We start from the raw sequence: 26,479 nt of genomic DNA on the forward strand, positions 1-26,479 counted from the left end.
TCTTTAAAATGGGTCATTAAAAAGCTCTCTGAAAGTTCCAGTGCCCTGCTATGTGAGGAAAGGGTAAAACGAAAAAATAAAGATGACGTATGTCATGCAAAATATCGTGGTTTCAGCAACTTTTCTTGTTTTTCAAGCCAATATATTTTCCTTGTTGTTCAAGCGAAGAGACAGTAAGTTTTCCACATAAGGGTTCTGGATAAGGCAGTTCTAATAGTGTTTTCTTTGTTTTGATAAGACTCCATTTTTAGGAGCTAAGGGTTATTGTAGGTTTTTTAAGGGACGTGGTTGTCTCTTACTAAGTTGTTAGCTACCGCTGCAACCCGGATTTTGTTAAACACAAAAGCACGTAGATGTAAAAAATTCCTGATTTGAATAACATACGCTATTATAGTGTTATGAAAAAAGCAGTATTTCTTGATAAAATTGATTATATTTTTGAATTTAATTTCTTTAATTACAAAAGGCACTAAATGCGGCAATTTCGTTAAAAATGAGCCAAACAACACCTCTCTACGATGTTCCAGTGCCAAGCCATATGAGAAGGGAAAAAAGTTGCCGTATGTGCAGAATATCTTAGTTCAAGCAACTTATATTCTTTCCAGGCCAATAAAGTTTCCTCTTTATTCAAGCCAAGGGATGGCAAATTTTCTTAATAGGGGTTTCTGACAAAACGGCTCTAATAGTGCACTTACTTGATTTGATCCGACTCTATTTTCAGGAGTTTTGGGCTATTTTATTTAAAATTAAATAAAAAAAACTAATTTTTCAAGCTGAAAGTAAGGAGCGACATTAAAACTTAAAACGAACAGAAATTACTCCGTATATGAAATGGGCTGTCTCCTCTGCAATCCCTCGCTCTTTGCGCTAAAGCTTTTAATTGTTTTAAAAAGTAGAATTGTGGCAAAGAGTCAAACTTTAGCGTAAAGAGCGAGGGATTGCGGAGGGGACAACCCATTTCATATACGGAGTAATTTCTGTTCGTTTTAAGTTTTAATGTCGCTCCTTACTTTCAGCTAAAAAAATCAGTTTTTTTTATTTAATTTCTGAACGTTTTTGAATTAATGCATGTTTGGTTGTGGCTCTCCCCACATAAATTATCAAAATGAAATTTGTATATTAATTCTTTTTTTTTGGCTAAATGACTTTCTCTTAGTTTTGATCAGACGATTTTGAGAAATAAGGGGTGGAGAAGGAGGCCTAGTTGCCCTCCAATTTTTCGGTTACTTAAAAAGGCAACTAGAACTTTTAATTTTTAACGAACGTTTTTATTAGTAAAAAATATATGCAACTTAAGAATTAACTAACGTAACAAACTTTCATAATCTAATATTTTCATTATGTATACGAGGGGGTTTGTACCCTCGTTAATACCTCGCTCTTTACACTAAATCGTAAGTTTTGTCCCAATTCTTTAAGAATGACCCCTGAAGCTTTTAATTGTTTTAAAAAGTAGAATTGTGGCAAAAAATCAAACTTTAGCGTAAAGAGCGAGGGATTGCGGAGGGGACAACCCATTTCATATACGGAGTAATTTCTGTTCGTTTTAAGTTTTAATGTCACTCCTTACTTTCAGCTAAAAAAATTGATTTTTTTTTTATTTAATTTCTGAACGTTTTTGAATTAATGCATGTTTGGTTTTGGCTCTCCGCACATAAATTGTTAAAATGAAATTTGTATATTAATTCTTTTTTGGCTAAATTGCTTTCTCTTAGTTTTGATCAGACGGTTTTGAGAAATAAGGAGTGGAGAAGGAGGTCTAGTTGCCCTCCAATTTTTCGGTTACTTAAAAAGGTAACTAGAACTTTTAATTTTTAACGAACGTTTTTATTAGTAAAAAATATACGTAACTTAAGAATTAACTTACGTAACAAAATTTCATAACCTTATATTTTTATTATGTATACGAGGGGGTTTGTACCCTCGTTAATACCTCGCTCTTTACACTAAAGCGTAAGTTGTGCCCTAATTTTTTAAGAATGACCCCTGAATCAGAAAGGCCGTAGAATAAATAGTTGAAATTACTAAAAATACTTTAGCATAAAAAGCAAGCTATTTATCTCCTCCTAAATACCTCGCTCTTTATGCTAAAGTATTTTTAGAACTCCTCATATGCGTAATAATCTCTGTTCGTTTTAAGTTTCAATGCTACTTCTTCCTTTCATTTGAAAAGACGTTTTCATGTTTATTTTTCATTGTTTTCTTTTAGTAATGCTAGAGAATCCTGCGCCCTTTTCATTGAATTTTTCTTCCCCCATGACAGATTCCTCCAAGGAAAGATCCTCCAACATAGCCCCCTCTCCTCAGCCCCACCCCCAAACAAAATAAAATCCCCCTGAAAACGTCTGTACACTTCCCAATAACCATTACTGTATGTAAACACTGGTCAAAGTTTGTAACTTGCAGCCCCTCCCTCAGGGATTGTGGGGGAGTAAGTCATCCCCAAAGACATAGTTTTTATGGTTTTCGACTATGCTGAACAAAATGGCTATCTCAAAATTTTGATCCGTTGACTTTGGGAAAAAATGAGCGTGGGGGGGCCTAGATGCCCTCCAATTTTTTTGTCACTTAAAAAGGGCACTAGAACTTTTCATTTCCGCTATAATGAGCCCTCTTGCGACATTCTAGGACCACTTGGTCGATACGATGACCCCTGGGGAAAAGAAAAAAAAACAAATAAACACGCACCCGTAATTTGTCTTCTGGCAAAAAATACAAAATTCCGCATTTTTGCAGATAGGAGCTTGAAACTTCTGCAGTAGGGTTCTCTAATACGCTGAATCTGATGGTGTCATTTTCGTTAAGATCCTACAACTTTTAGGGGGTATTTCCCCCTATTTTCCTAAATAAGGCAAATTTTCTCAGGCTCGTAACTTTTGATGGGTAAGAATAAACTTGATGAAACTTATATATTCAAAATCAGCATTAAAATGCGATTCTTTTGATGTAGGTATTGATATCAAAATTCCATTTTTTAGAGTTTCGGTTACTATTGAGCCGGGTCGCGGCTTACTACAGTTCGTTACCGCGAACTGTTTGATGTACTTACCCCTTAAGCTTAAAGTGGAGCTTAGTCATGTCATGCCAAAGTTAGTGAAGGGAAGTGCTTCTCTGAAAATCGTGATTTTCAGGTTGCATTCACACTTGGTGGTGGAGGTTTTGCTGTAGGGCCATAGGCACACGTTGTTTTTCTTGTCTAGTGTTTCTGAAAGTGTGTCCGTAGGGCGCTAAAGGGCTGTGCTATTTTTAGTGAATCGCTGTGGACTACGGATGATCTCAAGGCATAAAATGTAACAGCTGATAGAATAAAATAGATATTAAATCAGAGGGTTTATGAATCGATTTTTCACGTTATTATATACTGTGACATGTAAGGATAGGCCCACATTGCCATGACAACCAAAAGTGTGAGACGTCACCCCATTCTAGACGAACCCATCTGTGTGAGCCAACCTGTGACTTACCTCTCAGGTATACGTTTTACTGTTTTCAGTGCATTCTATTTCACCTATGCGTGAGATGCCTACTTGATTAGTTAATGTCTTGACTGTCTTCAATCATTAATGTTTGTTATTAAATTTTGTAAAATATATTTAGTCAAATTTTGTCTTTAAAGTGTATTTTGCAAAATGAAAAACTTTTGGACTCTTAGTAATTCCAGAGCCCAAAATTTTGAAGATAGGGACCCAGTTCTAAAACAGCAAAAGGAAAAAAGGCAAAGATTTCAAAGTTCAAAAAAGTATGATGACAGGTATTTAAAATATAGATTTACTTGTTGAAATTAATAATGAAGAATGACCTTAGTGCACAACTTGTCTTAAAGTTTCAGCTACTTAATGTAAGCTTCCTATTAAGCTTGACCGTCATTTGGAAACACTCCATCCGATATTTGTTGGAGAATCTTTTGAATTCTTCAAGAAGAAGCTATCTAGAGCAACCGAGTAAAAATCAGCTTTCACAAGGTACTCCCATGTAAATAAAAACGCCTTTTTGAGGTCTTTAAAAGTTGCATACGATGTTGCTAGGGCCATTTATTAAGTATAATTTTACATTCTTGTAGATAGGAGCTTAAGACCTCTACAGCAGGGATCTGATAGTAGCTCAATCTTGTACATGAAAAGTGCAGTTTTTCGTAAAAAATGTATTCTATTTAACTTTTTTTAATTACAAAAGGCACTAGAGGTGGCAATTCCCTTTAAAATGAGATTTTAAACAAGTCTCTATGATGTTTCAGTGCCCTGATTATTGAGTAGAACAGACGGAAGAAAATGCCGTTTATGCAGATATCTTAGTTCAAGCAACTTATGTTGTTTTTCAAGCTAATAGATTTTTCTGGTTATTCAGGCCAAGGGATGGTAAGTTACCTGAATAGTAGGTTTCAAAGAAGGCAGTTTTAATAGTATACTTCTTGTTTCTATCTGACACTATTTTGTAGGATATATGGGCGATTGTATTTCCTGAGTTATTTATACAGTACACAGACTTTCACAAATCCAATTAGTAGACACAATCCAATTATTGGATTCATAGCAGCAGATAGCAGCACAATTTATTTTCAGCTTTGCTGTTTTCCTCTATTTTGTCATTTAAACCTTGTCTCTTAAACAAGTTTAGACCTACTATTAGAAGCTTCTCGCTTATGAGGTAGCAAACAGGCTTTGTGAGATGGTCCCTCGAAGCCCAAAATACTAGTATATTTTAGAACAACCATCGATACAAACAGTCCAAACCTTTGATTTCTGACTTATCCTTTCAGTGATGTATCTGAAGGAGGGTATGTTTCATACCCTCCTTCTGAGCAATATGTATGTTTATATACACTCCTACTACACTCCTCCATTGTTACACTCCTCCTACTGAAACAATGTACTTTTCAGTGATGTATGTGAAGGAGGGAAGTCTGTGAGGGAAGAAGGCATTAGGAAGTAGAGGGTGGCTTGGTAAGTGCCGGCAAAACCAGCTCTTTGTCGGCTTTGTTTAGTATTTACATCATAACGGTGTTTTCAAAACCAAAAAGGTATATGAGACTTGGTTCACAATTTGCTTTTTACTACGTTGGAGCTACTGCTGTGACTGATTATCAGGGAGCGCAAATGTTGGTTTTTGAAGCTTTTGTGGAAACAGTTGCCTTTGGAGGAACTGGAGAAAAAAGAAGCTGCACTTTGATATGTTATGAAACTTATAATTACATCATCTAGTATTTGTTACGCATTTGACTCATTTATAGAGTACACAGAATTTTAGAAATCCAAGTAGTAGACAAAATCCAATTATTGGATTCATAGCAACACAATTTATTTTCAGCTTTACTGTTTTTCGCTATTCTGTCACTTAAACGCGGTCTACTCTTGCTGTGGTATGCCTGGTCTCCTGAGCTCCTCTTGCCGCAAATATTGCTGTGGTTTGAAATATTTTTAAAATAGCCTTATGCCATTCTTTTTTATATTGCACATTGAAATACTAGATTCGTCAAGTGTCCCATCTGAAATCAATCCTTTGTTTGACATAATTAAATAAAAAATGAGTTTCTTTTACACAAAGGAAGGAGCAAAATTAAGACCTAAAACAAACAGAAATTAATTCATATATGAGGGGCAGGTCCCTCCTCAATACTCCTCTCTTCGCCCTAAAATTTCTTTAAGAGCTTTTAGAAAAGGTTCTCATTCTGACTTCAAAGCCCTTGCATTTCAGGAATAGTTCTTAAAGAATTGAAACAAAAGGTCAAGCTTTAGTGTAAAGAGTGGGTATTAATGAGGGATCCTCCTAATATACGAAATGATTTCTGTTCGTTTAAGTTTTAATCTTACTCCTTACTTTCGATAGAAAAAGGTTGTTCTTTATAATTTAATTTCTGATCGTTTTTCAAATCGTCACAGGAAATTCGCCCACTCTGTGGAAAATCTCCCTCCACTAAAAATCCTCGATAGGAAATTCCTCACACAAAATTCTTCCAACGGCAAACTATTGAAATCTTACGTTAATAAACATATCTTAGACGCCAAATGAACATTTTTTCCGCTAATAAAGGTATAGTACTTTTTTATTGTTTTTTAATCACTTTCAACAGTAGCTATTCTAGGTTTTGATTCGGAGACTTTCTTTTCAGAAGCGGCAACAGAATTCTCAAGTTGTGATAATCGGGGCTCAATGGACTGAACTGGTGTAAATAGATCATTCAGAGTTCTAATATTTGACTGACAATTTTTGCCAAAATTGTGCTGATATTTTCAGCTAACGACGTCAGTGGAATATTTTCTGCACCTCTTTCATCAGGTGAGCTGGGGTAATTCAAAACTGAAGTATCTAATGCTGATATATTCGCCATTGCTTTCTAACCTTGCTTCGCCTTTTCCCTTTTTCTAACCGTCCTCAACACTAAATATTGCAGCAAAGAAGTATGGGAGGGGGGTGGTTAGAAAATTGAAAATCACCTACATAAAGATTTTCTTTTAAAGCCTTTCTTTTAAAGATTTATGTAGCCACAGCTAACAGCTTTTATGATCTTTAGTTTAGCTGCTACTTTTCCAACAACTTCAATTTTTTCTTTGGTTTTGCCACATAAAATTCACTACAATTTTCAATGTTCCAATCTTTCTTGGGTAATATATGAACAAAAATACAGCAAGGCAGGTAACGGATGAGCAGCATATTTTTATTAGCCGGTGGACCTGAATTATCATAAATAATTTTTTTATTATCTGAATTATCATTCAGGTAAGGTTTTGTTACTACTGGGTATTTTTCTCTAATTAATTCAGAATACAATCCCTTTTCAACACTTGTTCAAAACTTGGATTTAATCCTTTTCAAATAATAAATAGGTCATAATAGGTCAAAAACTAAATGAAGACTAAATTTAAAGAAGCCCTTGAATTTTCCCAGTGTGGTTGTATTGAACCTCTGGTAAAAATCTTAATTGATTAGCTATCACGACAGATGTAAGCCTATGGATAAGCTAGAATTAAAATTGTACAAAGAAACTTAGGACACTGGCAGCAATTTTTGTGAACACAATTGTGGGAAATGAATGTAAATCACTTCCCCAGCAGTTTTAGGGCAAAGTCTGACTTACTCCAATATGGCTCTTCTTGTTAACCTTCCCCCTTCTGCACAAGCTGTTGAAAGTATCTAAGACGCCTATAGATACTAATTATATTTTCAATAATTTGAAGAAAACCTCTCCTTAATTTTAAAGGGCTTATTCGATAAATCGTCGCTAAGATTTCAAATTGCCGACCATTTGGCTGAAATTGAAATCCATTAGAAAATGCCTGATATAAAAATTGTGTCGTCAACAACGATAGGACAAAATTAAAAACTAAAAACATTGGTTTTATGTGAAATTATCATAGACAAACTGTAACGCAAAGGTAGCCATAATAAAATAACCCTCAGGGCCCAAATATCTAGAAGACATCACAAAAAATATGGGAACTCCCTTTGAATCATAAAATGAGACTGATATCCAAAATTCAATTTTCACTAGGCTATAGGAATTGTTGGAAAATTTCTAGTGGGTCATATAGTTTAGCTAAGATGAAACTGAAAACAAATCATTCCATACCTTTTTTGTGCCCTTTCATAATTGAAGAATTGCTTCTGAGGCTAATTGCATCTTGAGCTCTTAAAGTGGCCTCAAAGCTATATTTTGTAACCACACAAAAAAGTTATCAACACTAATTAGCTATTGAAAAGTGTTCAAAAATATATCACTAGTTTATAAATAAGTTTTCAAGAGTAATATATTCCAAAAATTCTTATTTAAAAAAAATTCAAACCTTATGTAGGCCTATTAGGCAACACAGGTAGGTTATAAGCCATTTTTCTACTGTTTCAATTTAAGGGTGCATTTTGACTGCAAAGATTCCAATTGCAAAATTCAGCCCTTTTTTAGTTTACAAAATTTGAAAAATGTACCCTTAGATTGAAACAGTAGAAAAGTGGTTTATATTTGAGTTACCTAATAAATAAGGTTTGAATTTGTATAAATAAGTATTTTTGGAAAATATTCTCATAAACAAATTATTTATAAACTAGTGATATGTTTGTAATCACTCTTCAGTAACTTAACTAGTGTTAATAACTTCTTTGTGTGGTTACAAAAATGAAATACTTTGGGGCCCTTTTAAGGGCTCAAGATGCAATTAGCCCCAGAAGCAATTCTTAAATTATGAAAGACCATAAAAAAGCATCAAATAACATTTTTACTTTCATTTTAGTTAAATTATATGCCCCATTAGAAATTTAGCCAATTGTAGGCTACATGTTTTTAAGGCACTTGCCTACTGGCCAAGTGCCATATAACAATAATAATTTTTGTTGGTCTGTTGGTCCTGGTTTTGCTAGTTTGGGCACTTCCATATAAGCTAGGATGATGAAAGTTGGCAGGCATATAAGGGACCAGACCAGATTAAATTAGAAATAGTTGCTTCCTCATTCAACCATTTGAGTGGGTAGGAGTGGAGGATGGTTAACTTGAAAAAATGAGTTATTTTCAACTTATGAAAAGGTGATTGGATCTTAATGAAACTTGATATTTAGAAGGATCTCATGTCTCAGAGCTCTTATTTCAAATCCAGAGCAAATCTGGTGACACTGGGATGAGTTAAAGAGGGAAACCAGAAATCTTGGAAAATGCTTAGAGTGGGGAAATTAGGATGAAACTTGTTTGGAAGAATTAGCACAAGTCCTAGATATGTGATTGACATAACTGGGGCCATTCTGCTGTCTTTAGGGAAGTTGGGGGGATTTCTAGTGCTTTGGCAAGTGGTCCTTCTGGATGTTCTAGGATGATGAAAATTGGTATGCATGTCAAGGACATGCACAAATTGACTTGATAACAGTCATTTCCCTGATTTGACCATCTGGGGGGGGGGTGGCTGGAGGAAGGGGAAAATCAATGAAAATTAAGGTATGTTTATCTTATGAATTGGTGATTGGATCTCAACTAAACCTGATATATAAAAATATCATGTCTCAGATGATCCATTTTCAATTTGGATTGGATCTAGGGACATTGGGGAGTGTAAAGGGGAAATGAAAATCTTGGAAAATGCTTTGAGTGGAGAGATCAGGATGAAACTTGTCAGGAACAATAAGCACAAGTTCTAGATACATGATTGACACAGCTGGACTGGATTTGATCTCTTTGGGGGATTTCTAGTACTTTGGCAAGTTCAAGAGTAAGCACAAGTTCTAGATACATGATTGACATAACTGGACCAAATCTGATCTCTCATCACAAGTCCCATATGAGCTCTTGGCTCTTGTTTTGTTTTGTTTTCTTGAAAGAGTATAAAAAAGGAATTGAGTACTGTATTCATCTTGTCCTTATGCCAGTTATAATGGTTCAATAAAATGTGGTTGGCTTCCTGTATTCCAAACTATTTGGGAGGAGGGCAGCATTGTCATAAACACAGCTATAAGTAAACATTACAAAAAGTATAGAATAATAAAGCTAATGCTAATTAATAAAATTAATAAATTTTGTCTGTAACTATGCATTAAGTAATGGCTTATGGAGCATCACTTCGATGCTTTTTTGTGCTGTTTATGAATATAATAATTGCTTTACTTTGAAATTCAATTTTAAACCCTTTATGTATCCTTAAAGATGATACCATTTTCCCAATTTTGGCTATAAGAGAGGGTTAACATTTTGCTTAAAAACTTAGGTATAGATGTATAAGCAGTCCACCACATAAGGAGACATGTTAAGAATAAAATTCATACTTAATAATATGTGCAATAATACTAGCTAATATATTTTGCAGCAAGAGAACCTTTATCTTCACTTCTTTCATTGTTTTTCAAATTTTTCTAAGAAATTAATGAATTTCTTAGAACCTATATATTAACAGAGTATATATCTTCACCCCCCTAATATGTAAATATTTACCCAGAATTGCATTCTGAATATAAATATAACCTTCATTTGCAGCACAAATGAACTTTGCCCCCATTCCCATAATGTGCAAATATATATATCCTGATTTGGATATATTTAGGGGTGATGGTAAAGTTTGTTTGTGATGCAAATGAAGGTTATATTTAGATTCAGAATACGATTCTGGGTATACATGAGAATATTAGGGATTGGAGGTATATAATCTGTTAGCAAAAAGATGATAAGTCTTAAGACAGAGAAATGTAGTAGGGTAAAGGCACTCATGCTTTGTCAGTGCAATTGTGGAACCACTGTCAAAGTTGCCCTTCAAAACAGGATCAAAACATGATATTTATGCTTAGTCATGACTTGGAACACCATCTCTTGAAGCTGTCATTATATTTTGACAGAGTGAAACATGGATAATATATCCAATGCACCCAGATAAAAAAAGAATATTCTACTCAAGCAGTTTCCTGTTTTTGACACAAAATGAGCTCCTGACAATTTTTTAGCTATGTAATGTTCAAACTGTCATTACTTGGTTGGTTTTTTTTTGCAAAAAAAAGAAAAAAAAGTTGGAATCAGCACCAATGCATCAAGATACATCTGATATTCTCTAAAATGTAGCCACATTGGCTACATATACAGATTATGTTCCAAGTGTTAAAAATTCTTGTCTGATGTAGTCACATACCAGACTGACTAAAAATGTTCCTTCAGCCAAATTTAAATGTAGATGTGGCTTCTATTATGAGATTCATTTCTTTTGAGAATATCTTGTAGTAACCTTGTGGAAATTTTTGACAGACAGCCACAGACTCTGTCAAAATATAGCTGACTCTGTCAAAACTTCACTGAACATGTAAAACAGATGAGAAACAATTGGTGTTGAAATTTAAGGGTCCTGTGACAAAAACATAGTCATTATATTTATGGGTACCTTCTCAACAACAAGAGATTTTGATGATTATCATTTGTCATAATATTTCACATGAAAAATAATGTAAATTTTTTTTTATTGTAGTTTTACTGATTTGATGCTAGATGCTAGATTTTTCTGTCATCTCAGGAAATGCCACTTGGCCTTATACTATGTCAATATTTTTAAGTATTTGACTTGGTTGATCACGACACTCTAATTCATTTATCACTGAATAAATTTGAAGTAGGCCCTTTCTTAGTAAATTTTACATATGTTTTATTTCAAATAGATCTCAAGCTGTAAAATACAAAATATTCTCTCTGAATTCCTCCTTAATTAGCATTTAATTTCTCAAGGAACCTTGGTAGAATCACTCTTATATTAAGTATTGAATAATAAAATTGTTAAGATTCTCTTGTAGTTGTTAATATCCAGATGCCCTGCTGATGCTTGAAGTATGTCATAGAACTATAAAAAATGGCCCCATCAAAATCCTACCCATGTTTTGGACAAAGCTAGAAATTCACATATGAAAGTGAATTCAACTAAATCAAGATAAATACAGGTCATGGAGCCTTTGTGGGGATTTGTAAATTGTTCTGTAATTATTTTACTATTATATGAGAATAAATCAATATATGTATATAAATATAATGGCAATAAACTTCTTAAAATTCAATGTCACAAACCTATAACATAATCTCAAGTAGGACATACATATTTAAAAAATTAAGGACTTTCCAGACAAAGGATAAACACAACTATTTTTTTTTAAAGTGGATTAAAACGGTAGGTTAATTTTGAAATGGCCAATTGTTGACAAGACTTTCACTGTGAACAGCAAACAAATCTTTGCTGGACCATTAAACTGAGAGGAAGTGGGACCATTCCAGATAGCATTTATAGAGAGACCTATATCACACATTATATTATATAGACCTAGGTCACACGATTACATTCCATATGATTATGTAATCTTTTATGTATATTTTCTTTTATGTTTATGGGTCTCAACGTGAGTTTTTTCGCAGAGCAGTTTACTTTAAGTTTAGCTATTTCCTTTTTTTAATTAAACCCGATTGAATCTTGAACCTTAAAAAAAGTTGAAGAGAAACAAAGAAATAAAGTAAAAAAGAATAGGCATGTTGAATACTCCAGGATCCACCCACAAACATTCCCCAAGTATTGACACGTGTTGAATTGGGTTCCAAAGTACATTAAAAAAAGGCAACTATTTTCTCCTGTCGAATTTGTAGGTGAAAACGCTCCAATTTAAGAAAACTGGAGTTCTGTACCCTTTTCTGATAAAACTTTGAACTTCTAATCAAACAGATAGATTAGATAGATTTGTAGATATTTTTCCTATGTACTGAAACACTTTTCAAACCAAAAGTCTTTCAATCAAGCCTTCCAGAGAAGAAAAAGTATTGTTTTACAAAAACTGTCAAATCATCAGTACCTTTACCCTGTATATTTTAACCTTTCTAAAGCACAAACTAAAAAAAGCAATAATAAATACATACTATAAAAAAGCAATATACATAAATTAATTGGGTTTTTTAGATCAATTTGTGTAAAAATAAATTGATAAATCAAACTAGATGAACAATAGATATAATAAGAACACCTAGTTAAATGATGTTAATATAATTTACACTAAAAGACATCAAAGACATACCTAAAAAAGTCAATGCTGACATCATCATTGCCAAAAGATATTGCAACCATTACAAATAGACATTTTTATTGAACTTGCAATTATATTACAATAATAACTGGCCTATTCTACTAATTTTGATAACCATGCTTAAATTTATCTACAACATTTTCCATGATCTATGAGATTTTTGTTTTACAACATTTGCTGCTCAGAAAATGTAGCCTTTAAAAGGAAAAAAATGGCTAACCAGCATAAAGTAAACATGGCAAAATTAAAAGATTTTTATATATATTCTTTTGAATTGGATCAAAATGAATCAATGTCTGTGGATTATTTAACCTTTAAAAAAATGTTTTATTATCAATAAGTCAGTTTTAACCAATATTCTAACCTTTATCCATAGTTTATTACAGTTTATACCAACCGTTATCTACCATCATTTTTTTTTGAAAAGGTATCACTGCCTTTTCTTGGAAGTAACTATGCAAAATGTTTACACTGGTAAAAAATCAGCAGTTTGTTGTCATCACTCTCAGATTCTCAAAAAGTGTGATGGAGCTCAGTTTTCATCCCTTTTAGTAGGCTGAGGTAATTAGGACTCTTGTTTAAGCCTTTAGGAGCAGCAGTTGTATTAAATTTTAGACAGACCAATAGTAATGTAACTAGGGTCCTCTTTGTGGTTGTTGGCAGGTAAGTCATTGAGAGTGTAATCATCTTCAAGGCTGAAGTAGTCATCAATAGCTTTATTGATGTCATACTTCCAAGGATTGTGTGGACATGCAGAAGGCCAAGTCTGCAGCAGTTAATGGACCTCCACAAGAGACTTAACCTCCTTTCCTGCCAGATGTTGTCAATTGATAACATAGAGGTTTAAATAATTCCTGCCAGTATTCTAAGACAAATAAGAAGAGAGTTCCAGCAGCTTCATTTAGATCTTATCACTCTAAATTGATTCTTGTCACTTTCCTTGATTAAATAAAAGAATAATATTTATTATTCTAATTAGAATGACCACATCTTTTACAAGAATTTTATTTTCTAAACTTGTTCTACTTACAACTCACCATAAAACAGTTGCCCAGAAATAGCTGAGACACATTTGTATCTGTTCAATTGCAGGAGTCACTAGCTATTGTATAGTTTTGCTTTCACCTAAAAGTTTAACACACAACAAAACTACATATTTTTAAACTAGTGGGTGGTGTCAATAGACAACAGAAGCTTGGAAAGGGTTAAATTGAATTTGCAACCATAAAATTTTTTATACAGACTGCTATAAGGGGCACTTCTGAGGTTGAAGATTGCCTCCATATGTAAGATAGGTAACAATTTTGTTCCCAGTGACGTATTTTGATATAATTTCGTTTAAAATGCCAGAAATACACATTTCTATTAGATTTACCGATAAATCTCTTACTTTAATTCATCACATGATGAGCAAAGGAAAAAATAGCACAGAGAAAAAAATTATATTGTTGAAACTAAAGACACAAATAACAGAGTGATTTACCTCGATGTTAAAATTAGTAATTGTCACAAAGAATCCAAGGGGTTTTCCTTATATCAGTCATCCAGCCAGGGTAAACCTAAAAGGCTCAATATGTCATTCCATGACCTTTGATATTTTTTATTTTATTTCTAAACCTGCTCTAGAGACGATCTAACTGCAATCTGAAGAGATGTCTTGTAATTAATGTCTGATCAAATCATGTTTTGACATTTGATTTTTTTTTATTATTAACCTATTTTGAAGATGGTTTTATTCAAAGAATTGGGTTGTCTTTGCTGTCAATTGAGCAGGGAATGTTTATCTATATGATTTAAGCATAAATAAATATTGGCTAAAAGACTGTAAGTTTGTAGGGAATTTGGTAACTATGGGGCTTGGTAAATATTCAGTATCTCAAGATTATTTTGAGCCATTGAGCTGAAATTTCAGAGGGACGTTGGAAGGGGAATATTGAACAAAATCCCTAGATTATATTGTATTAAGATGTTCAAAGAAAAGTAATGTGCATATTAAAGCCTAAAACATATATTAAGTCTTTTTGAGACTTCTGAAGTTTGTGCATGAGGCAGATCACATTTATATTTATTCTGTACAATTTTGATTTTCCCTCCTAAATTGTCTCTCCCTTTAAATAAAATTTTTCAAAATAAAATATTTGCATTCAGATTTCTTTATGTAATTGCAAAATCTATAACGTTTTTATGGCACTTGGTATTAACCAAGTGACATATAGCAATCGCAAAATTCTGTCGGTCTGTCTGTCTGTTGGTCCTGGTTTTGCTACTTTAGGCACTTCCAGGTGAGCTAGGACGATGAAATTTGGCAGGCGTATCAGTGACCGGACCAAACTAAATTAAAGATAGTCGTTTTCCCGATTTAACCATCTGGGGGGGGGGAGTGGGGGGCCAGTTAATTCAGAAAAAATTAGAAAAATGAAGTGTTTTTAACTTATGAGCGGGTGATGGGATCTTAATGAAATTTGATGTTTGGAATGATATTGTGTCTCAGATCTCTTATTTTGAATCCCGACCGGATCTGATGACATTGGGGGGAGTTGGAGGGGGGAAACCTAAAATCTTGGAAACACTTAGAGTGGAGGGATCGGGATGAAACTTGATGGGAAAAATAAGCACAAGTCCCAGATACATGATTGCCATAATCGGAGCGGATCCGCTCTCTTTGGGGTAGTTGGGGGGGGGGGGGTTAATTCGAAAAATTAGAAAAAATGAGGTATTTTTAACTTACAAACGGGTGATTGGATCTCAATGAAATTTGATGTTTAGAAAGATATCGTGTCTTAGAGCTCTTATTTTAAATCCCGACCGGATCTGGTGACATTGGGGGGGGGGGAGTTCGGAGGGGGAAACCTAAAACTTGGAAAACACTTAGAGTGGAGGGATCGGGATGAAACTTGGTGGGAAAAATAAACACTAGTCCTAGATAGATGATTGACATAAACGGAACGGATCTGCTCTCTTTGGGGTATTTGGGGGAGGGGTTATTTCTGAAAAATTAGAAAAAATGAGGCATTTTTAACTTACGAACGGGTGATCGGATCTCAGTGAAATTTGATGTTTAGAAGGATATCGTGGCTCAGAGCTCTTATTTTAAACCCGACCGGATCTGGTGACATTGGGGGGGGGCGTTGGGAGGGGGAAACCTAAAACTTGGAAAACACTTAGAGTGGAGGGATCGGGATGAAACTTGGTAGGAAAAATAATCATGAGTCCTAGATACATGATTGACATAACCGGAACGGATCCGCTCTCTTTGGGGTATTTGGGGGAGGGGTTAATCCTGAAAATTAGAAAAAATGAGGTATTTTTAACTTACGAACGGGTGATCGGATCTCAATGAAATTTGATATTTATAAGGATATCGTGTCTCAAAGCTCTTATTTTAAATCCTGACCGGATCTGGTGACATTGGGGGAAGTTTGGGGTGGGGGAACCTAAAATCATGGAAAACGCTTGGATTGGAGAGATCGGGATGAAACTTGGTGGGAAAAATAAGCAGAAGTCTTACATACGTGGTTTACTTAATTGGAACGGATCCGCTCTATTAGAGGGGGGGGGGGTTAATTCTGAAAAATAAGAAAAAATGACGTATTTTTAACTTTCGAAGGAGTGATCGGATCTTCATGAAAATTCATATTTAGAAGGACATCGCAACTCAGATCTCTTATTTTAAATCTCAACCGGATCAAGCGTAACTGGGGGGGGGGCAGTTCGGGGACCGGAAATATTAGAAAATACTTAAAGCGGTGAGATCAGGATGAAACTGGATGGGAAGAATAGAAACCTGTCTAAGATACATGACTGACATAACCGGACCGGATCTGCTCTCTTTGGTGGAATGGGGGGGTGATTTTGAAAATTGAGGTATTTGTAACTTACGAAAGGGTGACCAGATCTTAATGAAATTTGATATCTAGAAGGATCTTTTGCTTTAGAGTTCTAATTTTAAATTCCGACCAGATCCTGTGACATTGGGGGGAGTTGGAGGGGGAACCGGAATTCTTAGAAAACGTGAAAATTGGGGTATTTTTATCTTACGAATAGATGATCGGATCTTAATGAAATTTGATTTTTAGAAGGAATTCATGTCTCAGAGCTCTTGTTTCAAATACCGACCAGATCTTTTGACATTGGGGGGAGTTGGAGGGGGGAATCTTGGAAAAACACTTGGAGTGGAGGAATCGGGATGAAGCTTGGTGGATAGAACAAACAAATGTCCTTGATATGTGATTGACAGAATCGTACTGGATTCGTTCTTTTTAGGGGATTTGGGGGGGGGTTCAGTGGTTTGGCGAGTTTGGTGCTTCTGGACGTGCTAGGACGTGTCAGGGAGCTGCACAATTGGACCTGATAAAGTCGTTTTCCCAGATTCGACCATCTGGGGGGCTAAAGGGAGAGGAAAAAATAGAAAAAAATAGGTATTTGTAACTTACGAGTGGGTGATCGGATCTTAATGAACTTTGATATTTAGAAGGACATCGTGACTCAGAGCTCTTATTTTAAATCCTGACCGGCATTAAGCCTCTTATTTTCCTTTTTAAATTAATCTGTTGATTCATAGAATTTTGTTAGAGCTCATACCATATGATCTCTTCTCTCTTAGCTCTTCTCGCCTCGTCACAAGTGCCATATGAGCTCTTAGCTCTTGTTCTTTAAGCTTTGGAACTCATTACCTGTACTTCAACTTTGAAAATAGAACCATTCTCACAAAAAGAGAGAAAAATAACAGCTGATAAACAAATTATGACACAATTTAAAGACGTTTTTTACTTTTTGCTATACCTATCTGACATGAGTAACCCATTTTTAGGTGGTAATTTGTTATTTGAAATAACTTGACAGCTATTTGTCAATGTTTGGAATGATTCTCGAGTTATATTAGTGTTGTTTAGATGCATTCAAAAGATGCATTCTGCTCTTATAAAATTTAATGTACTGATTTGTCTTCATTAGCACACTAATAGGCTCTATTCCCTTGTTTGATGCATCCTATTGAATTGTTTAACTACGACTTTGAGAAACATGGAAAATTTTCGGGAATTTTGGCGGAAATTAAAGCTATTTTGCCTTAATATTTGTGGTTTTGATAGTTGAGTGGACCTCAAGTGGAGCCAAGATGTTGGTTTTGTTTTAGGTGATACTGGTCAAGTAGTTTTAGTTTCTTTTTGTTAGGTTTTTTTTTTTGAAGCATAATCCCGTATCGACCGAAATGCAGGGTAATTGAATATTTTCTTTTCTTTTCTTTTTTGCTTTTGCTTATCTTTTCCTTTTTATGTTCCTCTCCTTTCCGTATTGTTTTTGTTTGTATGTGTATTGGGGTTTTAAGCCTAAACAAGCTTTGCTTCGGGCCATTTGTATGTTTTGTTTTGTTTATTTATATTAATAAACCCATCAATTATTATTAATATAAATTACAAAATTTTTCCCAATGAAATTAAGGAGTAACAGTAATATTTAAACAAACTTAATCTTTTATATATAAGGGGGCTGATCAAGGCCGTATACAGGGGGAAAGGTTAAGTCGATTCAACCCCCATCGCCCTCAAGATCTTGGCTGTCTCGAAAAAGAGCAACAAAATTGCATATAAACAAATTATTGACTTCTTTTGTAAAGTTTGTTTTTCTACCCCCCCCCCCTCGCCTCGAAGGAAATACCCCCCAAGCAAAATTCTTGATACACCCTTGGGGCTGATGCTCCCTCAACCCATTGCTCTTTACGGTAAGGTTTGGCTAGTGCTTTCTTCAAACCATTTCAGTATTAACAAATGTAGCCAGTTTATAATTTCAATGGTTGTATTGATTGATTGCCTTTTCAAACTCTCTCCCTATAGAGTAAATTTTAGTTGATCAGGATCAGGATTGTTTTTTTTTGTGGGTAACTAATGTCGTAATAGAGTGAATTAGGCATGGTCATAAGATGTATTCAACTCTTATATGTATTAAATAAAAAAAAACAAGTTTTTTCAACTGAAAGTATGGAGCGACATTAAGACTTAAAACGAACAGAAATTACTTCGTATATGAAAGGGGCTGCTTCCTCACCAACACCCCGCTCTTTACGCTAAAGTTTGACTCTTTCTCGCAACTCTTCTATTTAAAACAGTAAAAAACTTTAGCGTAAAGAGCGGGGTGTTGATGAGGAAGCAGCCCCTTTCATATGCGAAGTAATTTCTGTTCGTTTTAAGTTTTAATGTCGCTCCTTACTTTCAGTTGAAAAAACTTGTTTTTTTTTTATTTAATTTCTGACGTTTTTGAATCAATGCATGTTTTGATTTTGGCTCTCCGCAGAGGAATAATTAAAAGGAAATTTGCATATTCTTTTTTTTTTGGCTAAATGGATTTCTCATAATTTTGATCGAATTGTTTTGATAAAAAAAAGCGGGGGAGGAGCCCTAGTTGCCCTCCAATTTTTTGGTCAATTAAAAAGGCAACTTGAACTTCTATTTTTTTACGAATCTTTTTATTAGTAAAAGATATAATTTCGTCCCAATTCATTAAGAATGACCCCTGAATCACAAAAGCCGTAGAATAAATAGTTGACATAACTAAAAATACTTTAGCGTAAAGAGCGAGGTATTAGGAGGAGGTGAGCCCCTCATATGGGTAATAATTTCTGTCCGTTTTAAGTTTTAATGCTGCTCCTTACTTCCAGCTGAAAAAAAACTTTTTCATATTTATTTTTTCATTGTTTTTTTAAGTAATGCTAGTAAATCCTGCGCTCCCTTCATGGAAATTTTCTTCCCCCATGACAAATTCCTCGATGGAAAGCTCCTCTAGAATATCCCCCTCTTCTCAGCCCCTCTCCCCAACCAAAAAATCCTCCTGAAAACGCCTGTACACTTCCCAATAACCATTACTATATGTAAACACTGGTCAAAGTTTGTAACTTGTAGCCCCCCCCCCCACGGGGACTCTGGGGGAGTAAGTCGTCTCTAAACACATAGTTATACGGTTTTTCGACTACGCTGAATAAAATGGCTGTCTCAGAATTTTGATCCGTTGACTTTGGGAAAATAATTAGTGTGGGAGGGAGCCTAGGTGCCCTCCAATTTTTTTGGTCACTTAAAAAGGGCACTAGAACTTTTCATTTCTGTTAGAATGAGCCCTCTTGCAACATTCTAGGACAACTGGGTCGATACGATCACCCCTGGGGAAAAAAACAAACTAACAAATAAACACGCATCCGTGATCTGCCTTCTGGCAAAAAATACAAAATTCCACATTTTTGTAGATGGGAGCTTGAATCTTCTACAGTAGGGTTCTCTGATACGCTGAATCTGATGGTATAATTTTCGTTAAGATTCTATGACTTTTAGGGGGTGTTTCCCCCTGTTTTCTAAAATAAGGCAAATTTTCTCAGGCTCGTAACTTTTGATGGGTAAGACTAAACTTGATGAAACTTATATATTTGAAATAATCATTAAAATGCGATTCTTTTGATGCAGCTACTGATATCAAAATTCCATTTTTTAGAGTTTTGGTTACTATTGAGCCGGGTCGCTCCTTACTAGAGTTCGTTACCACGAACTGTTTGATTCTAATGTATTAATTTGACTTGAGTAACACTTTCATAGGCTTTGTTTCCTTTTTTGAAAATACTCTTGGCCTAGATTTTAGCAAGTCTAGTTCTCATAGACCATTAGCAAAAACAGTTTTATTAAAACTCATTGAACAGAAAAAAAAGTACTAAAATCGTGTTAGCAAATAATAAGTTGTATTCAAATTCAGCTAGCAAAACTTAGGTTTTATTAAAAATTAGCAAAAAAAAAGATGTCACCATGCGAAAAGTGAGGTAGCGAAGTAGCTATGATACTTGGCAGTTTTCAAATTTGTTGGCTGATTTTGTCTGAAAATATCATTTTTACATATAAAAACATTTTTTGCTCAAATAAAACCTGTCAAAATACAAGTTTGCTGCTAAAGTGTCAGCAGCTTTTAGAATTATGTCGAATTCTGCTACTGATAGCTTTGGAACTTTTTCCATGCCTGAACAAATGTATTAAAATTTGGTTTGTAAGGAAATAATAAGAATTCAGTTAGGAAAAACAAGTTGTATTAAAACTTAACAGACAAACAAGTTTTATTAAATTTTAGCTAACAAAACGTAGGTGAACGCAAAGTGAATTGTATTAAAACTTTTGAATAAATAAGGTGTACTAAATTTAATTGGCATATGATAAAGTAAGTTGCTGAGTGTGAGCAGTCTTACACTAGGAAATGCAATCTAAAAAGTGTTCTTCAAGTCGATTAAAGTGTTTCAAGTGACAACATAAAGACTAAGAAAATATTAATTAACTAGAATATACGTTCTACAGGTAGTTCAAATTTGCCAAAAAACTGCAATAATCAGTTGTGTATCAGTTGTTCGTTTAGTCGTAAGTGTCCTATGATAATATTAATCAAGTAGTAAAAATCCTCAAAGTGACATTGTAATATGTGTTCCTCTATTATCACTAATCACTTTAAATAAAGCCGATAAATTATTTGAAATATTAAAGATGAATTGCAATGTAAGAATATCTTTGGTAGAGAGAGATTGCTAAGATTTAATCAAATTATATCTCAGAATAATCAAAGGTGAAATCAATAGAACTGGAATGTTTACTACTAATCTATTATTTTCACAGACAAGGAATATGGGTATGGTAAAATGTTGTAAATGTAGTCCTTCAAGTGTCTTGATTAATTCTATGTACATTATCTAATTAAACATGCTCTGCTGGTAGTTCTTATTAGTCAAAGTTGCTCGATGATAATACTTATTAAGTCGAATGAATATTATAAGCTACATGTAGTTATGATATGTATCCTACGATTTTATTAATCATCTCAAATAAAGAACATAAAGTCTTACAAATAGAAAAAAAAATATGGTAGAGTGGTAGCTATCCTGTTAAAATTCTTACTATTATTTGTCTGAAACAACGACAAATAACCTAGGAAAGTTTTAATCAAGTACGAATCATAGCCTTCAGGAAAAATCCTTTATGGATATTCTAAACAATAATGTTTGATAAGGGTAGCAAACCCAGATATATTACTTCAATTGAGGCTCAAACATCAAAATTGGCCTTTGGCATCTCTGACTTGCTAAAATGTAGGCTGTGAGCTTTTTCAAAAGCTTTGGTAGTATGCTCAAAAGTATACTCAGGAGTATATTGAAAACCTTCATAGTATAGCCTAATCACATAAGCAAAAACACATATCAGTCAACAAGATTAGCTGTAAGCATGTACTTTGTGCATAACATTCCTGATTCATAAATGAAAACTAGTAACTAAGACTAATTAGCAATACTATTTCAGCAATCTGACTTGAATCATGCCTGAAGACTCATCATTCATTCAATGGGTTGCCTCCAAGATTCGGGGTATGTTTGCTTTGGATCTTCCTGAGGACATTATCAGGTAATGCTTTAAATAATACTATTTTAGTTGACATAGTATATTTATAAGAGTTCTTTAGAAGAAAAAATCCCGACAGCTTTTTATAATAAATTTTGCAAGTTGCATAAATAACTCTTTTTTCTCAGTAAGTCAATTAATAACTCAATTTATTATTATAATTTTTCTGTTAAGTGTGTTGAATGGTCACTTAAATATTAAGTGATTAATAATTAAATTATAGTCTTATGAGTCAATTACTTTTTCCCTCCTCTTTTTTGTATAATTCTCAAGGAAAAAAATAAAAGTAACTTTTAATCACTTACATTGTTGAAAAAACAGGATTTTTGTAAACACCTCTCCCTATATTTTTGTTAATTAGCGCCCCTTTACACAGTCAATCACTTTGAAAATATAAAGTTAGTCTTAGGAATTTTAATTCTAGATAATTAGCAGATGAATTAATAAGTAGTCCACAAAAGAGACAAGAATTGTTTTGAACAGCACTACCATGCAAGACAGGACAATTTCAGAGCCCTTTTATTTCCCTTTTTTAGTTAAAGAGTATGTGTAATCTTCTCATGGATCTTTCATGGTAGCAATAGTTGATTGCTAAAGAAAAGAAAGAATTGTAAAACTTTATTTACACTCATGGATTCAACTAAATGCTAGTTTTTGCAAATTTTTTAATTTTTTGAATCACTAGTTTGATTTTAAATAATTAGTCTTTGCTCAGTTTAGTCTATTGAAGCTATTACAAGAGAAAATGGACATAAATAGTGTTAACATAATAATAATAATAATAGAACAACATAAGGGTTCCATAAAAATCAACAGTTTTCATGTTTTGCTCAAATTTTAATCAGTTGAGCTTTAATTCATAGTGTATACTTTTCTATTCAAAATGAAGGGCATTTCTAAAGTACTTTCTTTGTATGAATTGAAGTGACATAGTCTGCCCTGTAAAGAGTATGTGGAATTTTCTCAGGTATCTTTTATGGTAGCAACAGTTGATTATATGTCTTTATTCATATGACGACCTAGGTACCTTATCCATGTTGGTTAATTTCTGTTTTTGGTGGAATGTGTGGCGGAAAGACCTGTAAAACTGATGGGGAATATTTGTATTTTTACAAATGGTGAGCAGAGTGGTGACCAATCCCTTGGCACCAATGAAGAGAAAACTGAGCTTTTATTCATTCAATTTGATAGTGTATAATATATGTCTTTGTGCAAATAGCTATGATTCAACAAGTACGATTTAATCCTTAATAAAAAACGGTCTCAGTTATGCATCAAACTTACTACAATCAATATGAACCAAATAGCTCAAGAGACATAGATTCTAGTCAAGAATATTTAAATTTATTTGGTTGACGTTGAGTATTCAAATAAGTAAATTTAGTTTTGATTATTTCTGATATTATAAAAGAAAGAATTGTAAAATTTCTATTTACATTCGTGGATTCAACTAAAGGTTAGTTTTTGCTCATTTTTTAAATCTCTAGTTTGATTCTAAGTAATTATTCTTTGCTCAGTTTAGTATATTGAAGCTATTACAAGAGAAAATGTATAAAAAGAGTGTTCCATGTAGTATGAGCTCTGAATCTGCAGAATGTATCGTTTAGTAATTAACTTTTAAAAACGAATCTTTCTAACAACTGCTAAAAACCGTTGTTACTGCATAAAATCTACTAACCAATTCGAAAGTTATTAAATGAAAGTGAATTTGTGCTTCATTGACCAATTTAAATAATAACAATGGGCAACAACGATTTTTATTGGTCACAAGGTTATAATCGTCAGTCCTCGCAGGGTGAATGGAGCAAATCTAGTCATTCCCCCCGCTTCACAATAGACCAAAATTGTGCTAGAGTGGGAAATTTTCTAGTACTCCAAGAATCCTTTTCTAGTTTTTTTTCTATAACCCTAATTCCCCCTCCTTTTTCTATATTGCAACTAAGGTGACGTTTTCTTGTATGTGTTTTCCATTTATGTGTTGCAGCTGACTGGTGACCATTGCAGTAACAAATAAAACTATGTATTTGTATATTTTTTTTTGGGGGGGGGCGTCCAAACAAGAAACTTAGATGCTAAACATGGCTGCTTTTTATCTATCAGTTTCAATATTGAAGCAGCATTCAAAAGCTGTAAATAGAGTAACACAAACTTAAATACATGTATTGCCATACCAATGGAGGCTAGCGCGGGTACGCACGCTTTTCCTTTATCCCATTTCATAGAAGCTTTAATCATAACTGACTCCAAAGAAATCTTGAGATTTTTTGCTTTTCTATAACCCTTTTAAATTAATCTCTACTTAAATCATCGCACATGGTAAACGTATCTCTTCCTGTTTTTGATGGATTTAAGCAAAGTTATGGGAGCTAGGATACTCACTGAATTGAATTGAAATGGATGGTTCCTCCTTTTTTTCTTGCAAGGATTTGGGAGACTTCTTACACTATAATCACTATACCACTTGGTTTATATAAGATTTATCCGATTAATATCCTTTAAAAACTTGCATATCAACTTAAGTCCATCAGCAAAGTCACTGTTCAAGCCTGCTCCACTTAGTATGTCACTATTCTATCGAATTCTTTTTTCTCTTATAAATTGTCTAATATCCGTCCTCTTGCCTTCTGTTCCCGCACATTCAAGTAAAAGATGTTATACCGTTTCCTCCTTTCCACAAATGCACATCTCGGATCTTCATAGGAATAAATAAAAAAAAGTTTTTTTTTAACTGAAAGTAAGGAGCGATATTAAAACTTAAAACGAACAGAAATTACTCCGTATATGAAAGGAGCTGTTCCCTCCTCAATGCTCCGCTCTTTACGCTAAAGTTTGACTCTTTCTCTCAGCTCTACTTTTTAAAACAGTAAAAAACTTTAGCGTAAAGGGCTAGGCGTTGAAGAGGGAACAGCCCCTTTCGTATACGGAGTAATTTCTGTTCGTTTTAAGTTTTAATATCGCTCCTTACTTTCAGTAAAAAAAAACTTGTTTTTTTTATTTAATTTCTGAACGTTTTTAAATTAAGGCATTTTTTGATTTTGGCTCTCCGTACATGAATAACTAAAATAAAATTTGCATATTAATTTCGGACGATTTTGAGAAAAAAGGAGCGGGGGAGTAGGCCTTATTACCCTCCAATTTTTGGTTATTTAAAAAGGCATCTAGAACTTTTAATTTTTTACGAACGTTTTTATTAGTAAAAATACACGTAACTTACGTAACGAACTTCTATATTCGTATGTTTTTGCCTAGTATAACACAAATTATGTGAAAAAAATGAAACAGCGAGAGTTGATATTGAAATTGAGGAAAACCTTGGTACAAAAATTGAAAACAGTGAAAACTTTGGGGAAAAAAAATATTAAGAATGGTGAAAACTATGGAAAACTCGAAAATGGTTTAAAATGACCATTTGTTTCAATTTTGTTCGCGTAATTTGTTGTTTTTCAATTTTGTTCACGTAATTTTGCCATATTTGATTTCTTTAATGGATTGTGATATGTTAACGTCTAATTTTATGAGTTTTGACTAGGCTAAGACGTGTGTGGAAGTGATAATTTGTGGAGAATATGGTAATCTCAGATACTTTTCATAAATTTCTCATTTTCTCGTAATGACTCAAGAGGTTTGACTTTCATCATTATGAGTTTTCATATGTGTATGTTCAGTTTCTTTAAACGAGTTTCTCATGTTGACTCTAAAAGTAAAGGTTTGAATTTCGCCGTAGTAAGTTTTCAGTTGTGTATATTGTGATTCAATTTTATTCTCGTAATTTTGCCATATTAGGTTTCTTTAATGGTTTGTGATGTGTAACTTCTAATTTCGTAGTTTTTAATTAGGCTAAGACATGTGTGGAAGTGATAATTTGTGGAGAATATGGTAGTTTTAGATGCTTTTCATAAATTTCCCGTTTTCCCGTAATGACTCAAGAGGCTTGACTTTCGTCATTATGAGTTTTCATATGTGTATGTTCAGTTTCTTTAATGAGTCTCTCATGTTGACTCTAGAAGTAGAGGTTTGGATTTCGACATAGTAAGTTTTCAGTTGTGTATATTGTGTTTCCGTTGATAAGTCTCCGGGATTGACTTTATTTGCTTGAATTTCCTCACGATATTTGTTTGTTATTTGCCAGTTAGTAGGAAATGTGTGAATGAATATTGAACGTATCCCTCGAAATTCCAAAACAAGAACACTAAAATTGTTAAAAATCGTAATATGTTGAAGGATAAATGATTTACATGTAGAAACCTGAAATTTAATGTCTGAGACCTCAGAAATTCTTTAAGACAGATGATATCCTTAAAATGAGAAGGATATCCCTTTAAAAATTCAAAGCACAAGAATTGTGAAGTGTAATTTTTTTTTAAAGAAATGAAAGCTGAAAGGCCTTATTTGTGGAATTTGAAATTATCAGAACTCCAAGATTTTAAAGAAAATTTTAAGAAGACATTCTTGAAATATTAAAGGTTCCGCTACCAAGATTCGAAAAATAAGAATTGTAAGTTATTATAAAGTGAAATTTTTCTGAACTATAAAGGCTTTACTGGTAGAAATCAGAAATTTAAAGTCTCAGAATCCTG

General features: G+C 33.7%; 1 protein-coding gene across 1 annotated transcript in view; it reads left to right on the top strand.

Annotated features, from left to right (window-relative positions):
• The first annotated feature begins 7,263 nt into the window (after nucleotides 1-7,263).
• The window catches only part of LOC136037904 (activating signal cointegrator 1-like), a 64,250-nt gene continuing 45,034 nt past the window's right edge, over nucleotides 7,264-26,479 (top strand). Inside the window, exons 1-2 of the mRNA XM_065720761.1 lie at nucleotides 7,264-7,370; nucleotides 21,804-21,905. Coding sequence (XP_065576833.1) covers nucleotides 21,820-21,905 — 86 coding nt within the window. The 5' untranslated portion in view covers nucleotides 7,264-7,370; nucleotides 21,804-21,819. The remainder of the gene's footprint in view (nucleotides 7,371-21,803; nucleotides 21,906-26,479) is intronic.

The sequence above is a fragment of the Artemia franciscana genome, chromosome 17 (assembly GCF_032884065.1).
Source record: "Artemia franciscana chromosome 17, ASM3288406v1, whole genome shotgun sequence".
NCBI classification, from domain to species: domain Eukaryota; kingdom Metazoa; phylum Arthropoda; class Branchiopoda; order Anostraca; family Artemiidae; genus Artemia; species Artemia franciscana.